The sequence below is a fragment of the Salmo salar genome, chromosome ssa15 (assembly GCF_905237065.1).
Source record: "Salmo salar chromosome ssa15, Ssal_v3.1, whole genome shotgun sequence".
Taxonomy (NCBI): Eukaryota; Metazoa; Chordata; class Actinopteri; order Salmoniformes; family Salmonidae; genus Salmo; species Salmo salar.
This window is the reverse complement of record NC_059456.1, coordinates 86,827,862-86,842,738: the sequence shown is the minus strand read 5'-3', so window position 1 is coordinate 86,842,738 and position 14,877 is coordinate 86,827,862. Positions and strand designations below refer to the sequence as shown.

The 14,877-nt window shown below is 49.3% G+C and overlaps 1 protein-coding gene across 1 annotated transcript in view; it reads left to right on the top strand.

The window, feature by feature from the left end:
* Window positions 1-14,181, top strand: part of LOC106572438 (membrane-associated guanylate kinase, WW and PDZ domain-containing protein 3) — a 39,351-nt gene extending 25,170 nt beyond the window's left edge. Inside the window, exons 13-18 of the mRNA XM_045696102.1 lie at window positions 1,043-1,231; window positions 10,981-11,181; window positions 11,396-11,472; window positions 11,628-11,774; window positions 11,944-12,082; window positions 12,942-14,181. Of these exons, the coding sequence (XP_045552058.1) occupies window positions 1,043-1,231; window positions 10,981-11,181; window positions 11,396-11,472; window positions 11,628-11,774; window positions 11,944-12,082; window positions 12,942-13,174 (986 nt within the window). The 3' untranslated portion in view covers window positions 13,175-14,181. The remainder of the gene's footprint in view (window positions 1-1,042; window positions 1,232-10,980; window positions 11,182-11,395; window positions 11,473-11,627; window positions 11,775-11,943; window positions 12,083-12,941) is intronic.
* The last annotated feature ends 696 nt before the right edge of the window (window positions 14,182-14,877 follow it).

Here is a 14,877-nt window from a genome sequence, read left to right as displayed (position 1 = left end):
CTCACGTCAGTTACGTGCATTGAGTGCCTTTCAGACAGTAGATACGACCTCTCTGTTACCTAGCAAGCTAAGGAACTGGCAGTGGATCAAACCATTGTGAGGCAAAGGGTGGGGGGGTCGCAACCTTTTGAAACTTAAAAACGCGCTATTAAGTGTCTATAATCAGCACAATTGCTTTCATTGCGTATTATTAATATTATTTAAATTACATAGTTATGTTTCAGTGATATATTGGGGGGGACAAATCATATTTTTCCCGTCCCCCCCGGGATTTCCGCCCCTGCTTGATCGGTGCTTAGGCTCTTAGCTGGCCAAAAGTAGTTTTTTAACAATACTGTTAATAAAATTAGTGTGGGTTTTCAGTGAATTTATGTAAATCATTGAACTCATCTGCAGCAACATAAGTGATCAAATTAAGATCCTACACCCGTAACAGCGCAATGAAGCTAGTTTGTGTTCTCATTACGGCTGTGAAGGGGAAAACATCCCACCTGATAAAGTATTAGCTAGAGGTAATTAATTAAATACCAGGTTAGCTACAGTATACCAACCATTCCCTCCCACTGGGCACAGATGTCCATTCAACGTATATTCCACGTTGGTTCAACGTAATTTAATTTAAATGTTGTGGAAACAACTTTGATTCAACCAGTGTTTGCCCAGCAGTTTCCCCTCTCTTTGTATTTGCCTCTCTGACCAATTCTAATGCAGTTCAATTTGCTATATGGGCAAAGCTAACATACATTAATGCTGTCTTGTCTCAACAGCACAAAGAATGTCTCTCTCTCCATTATCCTCTCTCACCCGCATTTCACCTCTGTCTTATCTCAATAACTATAGTCTCCGTCTCCCTGCCTCGCTCTCTCTCTCTCTCTATTCCATAATTTATCCGTTTCTATATACCACACTCTCCCTCCCTTTTCTCTGCAGTGAAAGGATTCAGTCTGGTTTCTCTAAAGATTAAAACTCCCTCCCCCCTCTCTTTCACGCCTCTCTCGCTCTCAATCTCTCTCTCTGAATTGCTTTAGTGAGACGTTACACTGAACCAGAGCAACAGCAGGGACATGTTTTAGTTCATTGTGTTTTTATTGGTCTGACCCCCATTCATTTAGATGTAAGCATCTCCAAGCTGTTTTGTTGGAATTCAGGATTTTTTGCGCTACATATGTAATTCAAAGAGCCATGTTGGAAAGACTGCAGTCTGCTTTGAAAACTGTCAAGGACTCCAAACGTAATTATGTTGCGACTTTCTGGTTTCTGGTTGAATGCTGTCTGTCTAAGTTTGATGCTTTGTGTGAGTTATGCCAATGTATGAGTATGTCTGCGTTTGTGCGTACGTGTGTATTTGCGTGCATGTGTGTGTGTGAGTGTATGAGAATTTTGTTTAATTGAAATTAACATGACAGATTTGCATCAAAGCTGTCAATTAGTTCAACATCAGCAATATGTTTCTCATCCTGTTTCCTTGAGCATCATTGGAGTTTGAATCATTCATGGCCTGAGGTGTACTGTAAGCAGTTAACAGTTGTACTGTAGTTGTGGATGTAATCCTACAAGTGGTAATAGTAGTGGTAAAAGTACCAGCAGTAATAATAATAATAATAATAATAAATGTAATTTGTATAGTGCTTTTCATTACAGTTATTTGAAAGCTCTACCGAAGAATAAAAAATATATATACATACAATAAAAATAACACATTTAGAATCAAGGCAGGTAAAAGTTCAGAGGGGTGGAGCGGCTCTCAGATGTCAGGGAGAGTATTCCATAGGCGAGGGGCAAGGCAGCAGACGGCTCGGTCCCCCATAGTTCGGAGACGTGTCTTGGGGACTTGAAGCAGTGGTGAGTGGCAGGTGGAGAGTGCAAGGTGGCTCGCTGATTGAGATGAGGTCGCTGATGTAGGTGTGGCTCAATCCATTCAAGGCTTTAAATACAAGCATGACAATGTCGATCCTGTAGTTGACTGGTAGCCAGTGGAGTTGGGCCAGGATCGGTGTGATATGGTCTGAATTCTTGGTCCTGGTCAGAACCCTGGCAGCACTGTTAGTTGGAGCCTCTGTACTGATTTGACTGGGAGGTCCCCAAACAGCACATTGCCATAGTCGATCCGAGAGAAGAGGAAGGCGTGGATGAGTTTCTCTGCATCTGGCTGGGAGAGTGATGGTATGACCCGGGTAATGTTTTTAAAATGAAAAATTATGTTTGATCTAACAGTTTGTCAGAGAAGCACACACACACAAAACATACTCACACACACCATTTTTCACCTTATCTGCCCTCTGTGTCTCTGATGTTTTGCATGACAGAGAGAGTGAGTCAGTGTGAGTGATGTTTTGTAAGCTAAGTTGAGGGGGAGGGCTAGGTAAGTTTGGACAGTGTTCTTCTCACAGTCAGGGAAAATGTCAAGCAAGCACAAACATCAAAGACTGAAAAAAGTGTGCGTGAAAGAGAGAGTGTGTTTAAATAGGTCAGTATAGACCATGGAACTGTTAGTGTCCTTTGCTAATGGACAGCTAATTATTGTCACGCCCTGACCTGAGAGCCGTTTTTCTCTGTTTGGTTAGGTCAGGGTGTGACATGGGGTGGGCATTCTATGTGTTATATTTCTATGTTGTTTTTTCCCCCCTTTGATTGGCCTAGTATGGTTTCCAATCAGAGGCAGCTGTCTATTGTTGTCTCTGATTGGAAATCATACTTAGGCAGCCCTTTTTCACACTTTCAGTTGTGGGATCTTGTTTTTGTATTGCTGTTAGTAGCCTGCAAGACTTTTCATTCGTTGTGTTGTTTATTGTTTTGTTTTTTGCTGGTTCACCGTTAAATAAAATATGATGAACCCAACACACGCTGCGCCTTGGTCTACCTTTTACGATGAACTTCACAGAAGATCCCACCACCAAGAGACCAAACAGCGTGGTCCGGAGAAATGGACCTGGGAAGACACCCAGGAGGTGGCATCCTGGTCTATTGAGGAGATGAGGAGGAGTATATCCAGGGCTTTGGAGGAATTAGGGGCAGGAGAAAAGCGCCTCCCATGGGAACAGGTGGAGGCAGCAAGAGCACGGCAACGAGGGAAGCACGAGAGGCAGCCGCAAACAAAAACATTTTGGGGGGGGGGGGGCACACGGGGAGATTAGCAGAGTCAGGTTGGAGACCTGAGCCAACTCCTCGTGCTTACCGTGGGGAGCGAGTGCTTGAGCAAGAACCTTGTTAATCGGTGATGCGCACTGTGTCGCCAGTGCGCATTCACAGGCCGGTGCGCTCTGTGCCTGCCCCATGTACCAGGCCTCCAGTGAGTATATCCAGCCTGGTACGCCCTGTGCCTGCTCCTCGCAGTCTGGTGCCACCTGTGCCAGCCCCACGCATCAGGTCTCTAGTGCGCCTGCCCAGTCTGGTGTGTCCTGTTCCTGCTCCTCGCACTCGCCCTGAGGTGCGTGTCACCAGTCTGGCGCTACCTGTGCCAGCCCCACGCATCAGGCCTCCAGTGCGCCTTCCCAGTCCAGAGCTTCCGGCAACAGTTCCCAGTCCAGAGCTTCCGGCGACGTCCCCCAGTCCAGAGCCTCCAGCGATGTTCCCTAGTCCGGTGAGACCTGTTCTGGCTCCACGTAAGAAGCCTCCAGTGATGATCCATGGTCCGAAGCCTCCAGTGATGATCCATGGCACGAAGCCTCCAGTGATGATCCATGGCCCAGAGCCTGTAGTGATGATCCATGGCATGAAGCCGCCAGTGATAATCCATGGCCCGGAGCCTCCAGTGATAATCCATGGCAAGAAGCCTGTAGGGATGATCCATGGCCTGGAGCCTGTAGGGATGATCCATGGCACGAAGCCTCCAGTGATAATCCATGGCCCGGAGCCTCCAGTGATGATCCATGGCACAAAGCCTCCAGTGGTGATCCATGGCGCGGAGCCTGCAGTGATGATCCATGGCATGGAGCCTGCAGCGACGGTCCCCAGTCCGGAACCTCCTGAGACGGCCCACAGTCCGGAACCTCCTGAGACGGCCCACAGTCCGGAACCTCCTGAGACGGCCCACAGTCCGGAACCTCCTGAGACGGCCCACAGTCCGGGAACCTCCTGAGACGGCCCACAGTCCAGAACCTCCTGAGACGGCCCACAGTCCGCAACCTCCTGAGATGGCCCACAGTCCGCAACCTCCTGAGACGGCCCACAGTCCGGAACCTCCGACGACATTCCCCAGTCCAGAGCCTTCGGCGACGTTCCCCAGTTCAGAGCCTCCGGCGGCGGTCCGCAGCCCAGAGCCTCCGGCGGCGGTCCGCAGCCCAGAGCCTCTGGCGATGATCTACGGTCCGGTTCATCCAGCGACGATCCACGGTTCAGAGCTTCCGGCGATGATCCACAGTCTGGTTCCTCCAGCGACACAAAAGCGGAGGGATCAGCGGGCGGAGTGGGGGCTACGCCCCGAACCGGATCCGCCACCATGAGTAGATGCCACCCGGACCCTCCCCTATAGGTTCAGGTTTGCGGCCGGGAGTCCACACCTTTGGGAGTGGGGTACTGTCACGCCCTGAGCTGAGAGAGACGTTTTTATCTGTTTGGTTAGGTCAGGGTGTGACATGGGGTGGGCATTTTATCTGTTATATTTCTATGTTTTTTCCCCCTTTGATTGGCCTAGTATGGTTTCCAATCAGAGGCAGCTGTCTATTGTTGTCTCTGATTGGAAATCATACTTAGGCAGCCCTTTTTCACACTTTCAGTTGTGGGATCTTGTTTTTGTATTGCTGTTAGTAGCCTGCAAGACTTTTCGTTCGTTGTGTTGTTTATTGTTTTGTTTTTTGCTGGTTCACCGTTAAATAAAACATGATGAACCCAACACACGCTGCGCCTTGGTCTACCCTTTACGACGAACGTCACAATTATGCAGAATGTGTCACGGCTGTTCGAAGGATCGGACCAAAATGCAGCGTGTTCGTATAGTGCGAGGAGCAGGTATCGGTCTCACCGGACTGGGGAGACGCACTAAGGGCCGAGTGCTCACAGCAGGCACTGGCTGTACCGGGTTATGGATGCGCACTGAAAGGAGAGTGCGAGGAGCAGGAACAGGACGTACCGGACTATGGAGGCGCACTGGAGGGAGAGTGCGAGGAGCTTGCACCGACCGGCTGTGAGTGCGTATGGGCGATATAGTGCGTACCACACTGTAACTCATCGCTCGCTCCTCCGCACACCCGCTCCGCTGTGCTCTTTCTGCCAGTACTTCCCTCCGGAATCTCTCGTCGAGCTCTGCGCTTGACTCCTGTACTGACTTCTGTCTGCTCCACGGCTCTCTCCGATAGGCATGGGAAGTTCGATCAGGGCTCCCCCCTGATGTTGACAAACTTCCCTTATGGCCCCCCAAAATGTTTTATGGGGCTGCCTCTCCACCTTGATTATAGGTGGATATAGTGCTTCGTAGTAACGTCGCTCCCTCTTGGCTTCCTCTAGTTCCTCCTTCGGGAGACGATACTCCCCAGCCTTCCTCCAGGGTCCTTTCCCATCCAGGATTTCTTCCCAAATCCATTTCTCCTGCTGCTCCATTCCACGCTGCTTGGTCCTTTTATGGTGGGTTATTCTGTCACGGCTGTTCGAAGGTTCGGACCAAAATGTAGCGTGTTCGTAGTTCTACATATTTATTCAAACGTGAAACTGAATGCGATACATAAATAACTTGAAAACACAAAAACAACAAACCGTGACGCAGAGAGGAAAACACACTAGTCAAAAGATAATAACCCACAAAACAAGAAGAGAAAAACCCCTACTTAAATATGATCTCTAATCAGAGTCAATGAGGATCAGCTGCCTCCAATTAGAGCTCAACCCACATAATCCCAACATAGAAATAGAAAAACTAGAACTTAAACATAGAAATAAAAAACATAGAACAACCCAAAACATCCCCTGTCACGCCCTGCCCTACTCTACATTAGAAAATGACATCTTACTAGGGTCAGGACGTGACAGTACCCCCACCAAAGGTGCAGACTCCGAATGCAAACAAAAACAAAAAACACAACAAAACAACCACAAAACACAAAGGGTGGGTGACTAATGTCTATGGCGGCGGCTTTGGTTCCGGGCGTAGTACCCCCACCGCCCACTGATCCCCCCGCTTCTGTATGTCCGGAGGAACCAGATCATGGATCATCACCGGAGGCTTCAGACCGCCAACCGCCGCTGAAGACTCTGGGCTAAAGGCCGCCGCTGAAGACTCTGGGCTAAAGGCCGCCACTGAAGACTCTGGGCTGCAGACCGCCGCTGAAGGCTCTGGGCTGCAGACCTCCGCTGAAGCCTCTGGGCTGCAGACCTCCGCTGAAGCCTCTGGGCTGTAGACCTCCGCTGAAGGCTCTGGGCTGCAGACCTCCGCTGAAGCCTCTGGGCTGCAGACCTCCGCTGAAGCCTCTGGGCTGTAGACCTCCGCTGAAGGCTCTGGGCTGCAGACCACCGCTGAAGGCTCTGGGTTGCAGACCGCCGCTGAAGAATCTGGGTTGCAGACTGCCACTGAAGGCTCTGGGCTGCAGACCGCCACTGAAGGCTCTGGGCTGCAGACCGCCGCTGAAGGCTCTGGGCTGCAGACCTCCGCTGAAGCCTCTGGGCTGCAGACCTCCGCTGAAGCCTCTGGGCTGCAGACCTCCGCTGAAGGCTCTGGGCTGTAGACCTCCGCTGAAGGCTCTGGGTTGCAGACCACCGCTAAAGGCTCTGGGTTGCAAACCACCGCTGAAGGCTCTGGGCTGCAGACCGCCGCTGAAGGCTCTGGGCTGCAGACCGCCGCTGAAGGCTCTGGGCTGCAGACCTCCGCTGAAGCCTCTGGGCTGTAGACCTCCGCTGAAGCCTCTGGGCTGCAGACCTCCGCTGAAGGCTCTGGGTTGCAAACCACCGCTGAAGGCTCTGGGCTGCAGACCCCCGCTGAAGGCTCTGTGCTGAGGAACGTCGCTGGAGGCTCCGGGCTGAGGAGCGTCGCTGGAGGCTCCGGGCTGAGGAGCATCGCTGGAGGCTCAGGGCTGAGGAGCGTCGCTGGAGGCTCAGGGCTAAGGAGTGTCGCTGGAGGCTCCGGGCTGAGGAGCATCGCTGGAGGCCTGATGCGTGGGACTGGCATAGGAGGCGCCAGACTAGTAACACACACCTCAGGGCGAGTGCGGGGAGCAGGAACAGGACACCCCGGACTGGGCAGGCGCACTGGAGGCCTGATGCGTGGAGCTGGCATAGGAGGCGCCAGACTAGTAACACGCACCTCAGGGCGAGTGCGGGGAGCAGGAACAGGACATACTGGACTATGGAGGCGCACTGGAAGGAGAGTGCGAGGAGCAGGCACAGGACGTACTGGGCTATGGAGGCGCACTGGAGGGAGAGTGCGAGAAGCAGGAATCGGTCTCACCGGACTGGGGAGACGCACTAAGGGCCGAGTGCTCACAGCAGGCACTGGCTCTACCGGGTTATGGCTGCGCACTGGAGGAATAGTGCGAGGAGCAGGAATCGGTCTCACCGGACTGGGGAGACGCACTAAGGGCCGAGTGCTCACAGCAGGCACTGGCTGTACCGGGTTATGGATGCGCACTGGAGGAATACTGCGAGGAGCAGGAATCGGTCTCACCGGACTGGGGAGACGCACTAAGGGCCAAGTGCTCACAGCAGGCACTGGCTGTACCGGGTTATGGCTGCGCACTGGAGGAATAGTGCGAGGAGCAGGTATTGGTCTCACCGGACTGGGGAGACGCACTAAGGGCCAAGTGCTCACAGCAGGCACTGGCTGTACCGGGTTATGGATGCGCACTGAAAGGAGAGTGCGAGGAGCAGGCACAGGACGTACTGGACTATGGAGGCGCACTGGAGGGTCAGGACGTGACAGAAAATGACTTTAAGGACTGTAGTATTGGAATAGAGAGATGGACAGAGGGAATTATTACATTCTAGAGTTTATAGATATCAGAGTCAACCATTCTTGGCTTGTCGCTGGTACTACAAAAGGTTGAAAAACACTGTTAGAAGACATGTCATATCTGAAAATGTCATATCAATAAGGACAGGAAATGGCCCTTGTTGTGTCGGGGATAGAGCTATGGACTGATTAATGGGGGATGAAGGAGGACAAATTAGTTTTGGAGATGGAAAGAGAAAGAGAAAAGCAGACGGAAGAGAGAGTAGATACTGACTAAGTGCAGTCAAAAACAGCCAAGGTTTAGTTACAGCTTGTTTTGAGGGATTCTGCCACAAACCAGGATGATTTACAACTTCTCTCTCTGCTTTTTCTCTTAGATGACCTTACTCATTAGTTCTTCACTGTGACTTTTAAAGAGGTTTTCTAATGAGCAACAAACTCTAATGAAAATACAATTATTGGGGAGAAACAGGGAAGTTTCAGTCTCTTGAGATGTGTTTAACCTTAATTTTTTTTATTGTTAAACGTTCAAGTATATACTGCAGCAATGTGCTTCAACCTGAGGTTTGAGATACGTGTTCTTCTGTGCCGCTGTACCGATCCAGGACTAATTAGGGGTTGAAGAGAAGGTTTTACTGTGGAACTTTAATTTTCTCTCTCTCTCTCTCTCTCTCTCTCTCTCTCTCTCTCTCTCTCTTCAATATACTTTGACATGGAAAGTAAAACACTTCATTTGTCAAAGTAAACATACAACGATGGACTAATAAGACAGGAACATACTAGACTGTTATGTCACGTCCTGACCAGTATAGAGGATATTTGGTTATTGTAGTTTGGTCAGGACGTGGCAGAGGGGAGTTGATGTATGTTTATGGGGTTTGTCACTGGTCTATGTCTGTGGTTCTATGTATAGTTAATTGGGGTTGGACTCCCAATTGAAGGCAGGTGTGTTGAGTTGCCTTTGATTGGGAGTCCTATATAGTAGGGTGTGTTTGTCTTTGTGTTTTGTGGGTAGTTGTTTTTGCACTGCGTTTGTTAGCCTGCAAAACTGTTCCTGTCGTCGTGAGTATTGTTTATTGTTTTCCCTGTGGATGCTTTGCGTGTTTTTATAAAAAAAATATGAGTATCCACATTCCCGCTGCGCCTTGGTCTTCTCTCCACTACGACACATGTGACAGAACTACCCACCACAAACAGACCAAGCAGCGTGGGAGGAAGGACTCCTGGACATGGGAGGATATCCTGAACGGCAAGGGATCCTACACATGGGCGGAGATCCTGGCTGGAAGGGATCGCCTCCCATGGGAACAGGTGGAGGCAGCCAGGAGAGCGGAGGCAGCAGGAAAAGGGAGCGAACGTTATGCTGGAACACGGCTGGCAAGGAAGCCCGAGAGGCAGCCCCAATAATTATTTTTTGGGGGGCACAAGGGCTGTTTGGCGGGGGGAGATTGGAGACCCAGGCCAGCTCCCCGTACCCTTTTTGGACATAAACAGACTGGACAGGTCCCATGCTTTGGGGTAGGTGCTGTGGTGAGGCCAGTATGCGCAGTACCAGCGCCCCGCATGTGCCAGGGGAGAGTGAGCATCAAGCCTGAAGGGGTGATGCCAACCCTGCGCTCGAGACCGCCAGTGCGCCTCTACGGTCCAGTATTTCCCGCTACACGCACTAGCCTTGAGGTGCGTGTCTCCAGGCTGGCACGTCCTGTACCAGCCCCACGCATCAGGCATCTAGTGCGTCAGCCCAGTCTCGCCAGTCAGGAGTCGCCAGAGCTGCCCGCCAGTCAGGAGTCGCCAGAGCTGCCCGCCAGTCAGGAGTCGCCAGAGCTGCCCGCCAGTCAGGAGTCGCCAGAGCTGCCCGCCAGTCAGGAGTCGCCAGAGCTGCCCGTCTGCCCGGAGATGCCAGAGAGGCCCGTCTGCCCGGATCAGCCAGAGTGGCCCGTCTGCTCGGATCTGCCAGAGTGGCCCGTCTGCTCGGATCTGCCAGAGTGGCCCGTCTGCTCGGATCTGCCAGAGTGGCCCGTCTGCTCGGATCTGCCAGAGTGGCCCGCCTGCCCGGATCTGCCCGAGTGGCCCGCCTGCTCGGATCTGCCAGAGTGGCCCGCCTGCCCGGATCTGCCAGAGTGGCCCGCCTGCCCGGATCTGCCAGGGTGCCCCGCCTGTCCGGATCTGCCAGGGTGGCCCGCCTGTCCTCCGGCCCAGCCCGAGTGGCCCGCCTGTCCTCCGGCCCAGCCCGAGGGGCCCGCCTGTCCTCCGGCCCAGCCCGAGTGGCCCGCCTGTCCTCCGGCCCAGCCCGAGTGGCCCGCCTGTCCTCCGGCCCAGCCAGAGTGGTCCGTCTGCCCGGGTCAGCCAGAGTGGCCCGTCTGCTCGGCGCAGCCATCGGCGCCACCTAAGTGGGCGACGCCAAAGATGGAACGAGGTCCACGTCCCGCACCTGAGCCGCCTCCCATATAGGTGGGTTGGGGAGGGGGGGTGTAGCACTGTGCCGTCGTTGACGGCAGCCACCATCCCTTCCCTCCCTTTTTGTTTAGGGGATTTTTTGTTGTTGCTGTTGTTTTTTTCTTTTTTTTCTGTGTTTTGTGTAGGTGCATTCCGGGGTCTGCACCTTTGAGGGGGGGTACTGTCACGTCCTGACCAGTATAGAGGATATTTGGTTATTGTAGTTTGGTCAGGACGTGGCAGAGGGGAGTTGATGTATGTTTATGGGGTTTGTCACTGGTCTATGTCTGTGGTTCTATGTTTAGTTAATTGGGGTTGGACTCCCAATTGAAGGCAGGTGTGTTGAGTTGCCTTTGATTGGGAGTCCTATATAGTAGGGTGTGTTTGTCTTTGTGTTTTGTGGGTAGTTGTTTTTGCACTGCGTTTGTTAGCCTGCAAAACTGTTCCTGTCGTCGTGAGTATTGTTTATTGTTTTCCCTGTGGATGCTTTGCGTGTTTTTATAAAAAAAATATGAGTATCCACATTCCCGCTGCGCCTTGGTCTTCTCTCCACTACGACACGTGACATGTTAGTAATAATGTTAATAACTTTACCACAAATATTTTTTTTATTGTTATTCGCTCTCTCTCTCTCTCTCTCTCTCTCTCTCTCTCTCTCTCGCTCTTTTTAGCTGCCTCCCTCCTCCCTCACCGGTTTGTGACGGTGCGTCGGGGCAGTCCTGCGGCGAGGAGCGGTCAGATACGGCCCGGTGACCGGTTGGAGGCGGTTCAGGGGCATTCTGTGGTGACCCTTCCACACCGGGAGCTCGTCCACATCCTCCGCAGAGCTGGAAACACCCTACGCCTCACCATCATCCCCCGTCCTAGCACCTGTGAGCATAGAGAAATACACACAATGTTATACACACACACACACACACATTTCCAAAAACACATTAAAAACCGAAATGCACACAATCCACTTGCTTGCATACTCCCCATTAATGCTCAGAGGATAACTAAGACACTATGCATCTCCCCTCTGTACTGAAGCGTTAACTTCTTGTACCTATCTATGCTAACCACTCTCCCTTATTTCTTTCCCAGACTCCTCCAGCCTATCAGAGACCACAGATTATGACCCCAATTACACAAGCAGGAAAGGTCACAGGTCACGACCCAAGGTGAGGACAGCAGCCATCCATTATGTTTGTGTCAATGATCCACACCTTTTTAAGAGTAAGCCCAAATACATCTGCAAAACATTGAAATGTATTTTCCACTTTAAGTTTAGATCTGGATCTCATTCTGTCCATCTCTCCCTCCATGTTTCTTATAGCATGGCTCTAGGTATTACAGTGTGGATCTAGACCGCGGGCAGACAGGGTTTGGGTTCAGCCTGCGAGGGGGCAGTGAGTACAACATGGGTCTGTATGTACTGGGACTGATGGAGGGGGGACCTGCCTCACGCAGCCACAAAATACAGGTGAGTGTATTGTGTACCTCTTTAAAGAATGGGGTGTCTAATATTTCACAGTAAACTGTAAGTTATCTCAACTCAGGAAATCAAGTTTTGTTGACAAAACATGATATTACGTACATTATGGGATACTATTTCATACAACAACTGACTATGCTGTCACTGTGTACTGTAGGTGAGTGATCAGTTGGTGGAGATCAACGGGGACAGCACAACAGGGATGACCCACACCCAGGCAGTAGAGCAGATACGCAGGGGAGGACACCGCATATACCTGGTTCTAAAGAAAGGCAATGGATACGTCCCTGACTACGGTAAGATACAGAAAAGGACAGGGGGGTGGAAACACTGTAAAACCCCAGAGATGCTCCTCCTACTGCGCAAACTGTCACTCAGTTTCACTTGATTTTAAGAGACAAGGTGTGAGAAAAGAATAGGTGGGATGAGGACTGAGGATAAGGTGGCAATATACTAGAGATAATCATGACATTCAACTGAGCATAGCCACTAGAGAATCCTCCTCAAACTGTCACAACTTATGTTGTTTATCTCTTTTTGGTGTATAATATCTTTCTTGGGTGTATAATATCTCTCTTGGGTGTATAATATCTCTCTTGGATGTATATTTCTCTTTGGTGTATAATATCTCTCTTGGGTGTATAATATCTCTCTTGGGTGTATAATATCTCTCTTGGGTGTATAATATCTCTCTTGGATGTATATTTCTCTCTTGGATGTATATTTCTCTTTGGTGTATAATATCTCTCTTGGGTGTATAATATCTCTCTTGGGTGTATAATATCTCTCTTGGGTGTATAATATCTCTCTTGGGTGTATAATATCTATCTTGGGTGTATAATATCTATCTTGGGTGTATATTTCTCTTTGGTGTATAATATCTATCTTGGGTGTATAATATTTCTCTCTTGGGTGTATAGCATCTCTCTTGGGTGTATAACCTCTAAATTACTAACACCACTTTTCTTGTTTCTCTTTTTGGGGCTTTGCTTCCTTCTATTATTTCACCTTTCCTTGTGATTCTATCTTACCTTCACCACCACGTTTCCCTTTGCTCTCGCTTTATTTCTTGTCTTCTTTCCCTTTTTCATATTACTTCTACACATCTTTCTCTAATTCTTTTCTCTTTCTCCATTCCTCTTCTCTCCCTCTCAGTGGAGCTGTCCAGTCTGTCTCTATGTATGACCAACTCCAAGCTAGGCGAGCCTTGCTTCTATGTCATCGGCCGGACAGAGAATACGCGGTTGGTGATCGTTCCTGTTAGTCCTCCATTTATTTGTCTCTCTACATTCCTCTTCTCCTCACTTCCTATGTTGTCTTTACTGTTGTCGTTGTTGAAAATATATTATGTGTCACTGTACGTCGACACCCTCATCGTGAGACCATGATCACCCACGTGCTGAAATCATATGTTGTATTGTCTTGAGACCGGGGTATAACTAAATGGGCTCTATGTTCTGTTGCGGTTAAGGCGGCGCTATTGTCAAACGCACGTCAGTTTGCAATTTCGTCATGTCAAAACTGGTGCACTGGCATTTTCCAGCCCTAGCGCTCGGATGGGCGGGGTGGAAATATTTGAGGGCTGTGCTTAAAAACATGATCCAAAGTGCTAATTTCAGGCAGCACTGATAGGACCAACCAAAAGCTGGTTTTAGCGGTAACCCAGTTGGTTATGGCATGAATTTGACAGCGGAAACGCATCCTATACAGCCGTGACGCTCGCTGCCCATATGCACATGGAACAAGAGTAGTCTAATGTGCTTTTGGTGCCTGTATACTTCGTATTTAGAAACATAAAAAACTGATGTTTTTTCCCATTTCGTTTTATTTGATTAAAATCCCAGCATAGCCTCGCCTCCTCTCAATGAAGGCTTTTTTTGTCTGCCCAATGCAATCTCAAAGCAGTCAAGACAGACAATAAAGGATTTGGCTCCTGAGACTGCTTGAAAATAAATCGTAATCACCAGAGCTTCATTAAAATATAAAGTTTGAAAGGAGTAAAACAGTGAGCTGACATACATTTTTTATCTATGCATTGTAGGCAGGCCCACATTATTTTAGCTATACAGGTCCCGTTTTGGACGTGCGTAAAACCCCTCCAGGATGTAGGCTACGTGTCCATGCCCATTATGAAACGATATATGAGAACCTCAGTGAATACCGGTGAACCTCGTATTTAGAATCTGTAACCTTAAAAAATGGATTGTTTTCCGTTTCATATGTTCAAAACCCAAGCCCTCCCATATGGCTACTATAGCGAAGGCTGGTTCAACAGCAATGTGTGTCTTTTTTATCCTGGCAGTTTTATATCATTACATTTTACGTTGTATAAAAAAACTGATTGCTTGGTTTTCGTTACATTTTATTACAATCAAACTTATTAGAATGATTCACCTTCATGGTTTTATGGTGACAACATCCGTGGCGCTCTTGCATTGCAATTTCTGGAGATGTGTCATGTGTGAATGCGATCTGATCTGTAAAATGGTTCCGATTATGTTCATAAAACATAGACCTATTTCGGAGCAGTATAATGGTGAGTGGACATTCTCGCTTTCTATTTATATTGGATCTTTGTCCAGCTACTGTGAAAAGTTTGGATGTGTGTAAAACCCTCCATAGTCTGCGTTGTTTTAATATGATATGCCCACGGGGAGAAATTATGGTGCCTGTAAGTGTGACATAGCCTATTTAAAACAAGTTGTTTCGTTTATAATTTGATTCAAATTATTATTTTTAGGCCTTTTCAATAAATAATTGACAATGTTTGGTATGTTCATGCTCAGCCATAATATAATGTACAGTAGGCCTAGCTGTCACGTTCGTGAGGAAAGACGGACCAAGGCGCAGCGTGTGTTGAGTTCCACATCTTTTAATAAAGTGAAACTTCTAAACAAACCAATAAACAAACAACGTGACATCTGTGGTGCTACATGCACATACACAAAACAATATCCCACAAAGCAGGTGGGAACAGGGACACCTTAAGTATGATCCCCAATTAGAGACAATGAACATCAGCTGCCTCTAATTGGGAACCATACTAAGAGCACCAACATAGAAATGAAAAGACTAGAACACCCCCTAGTCA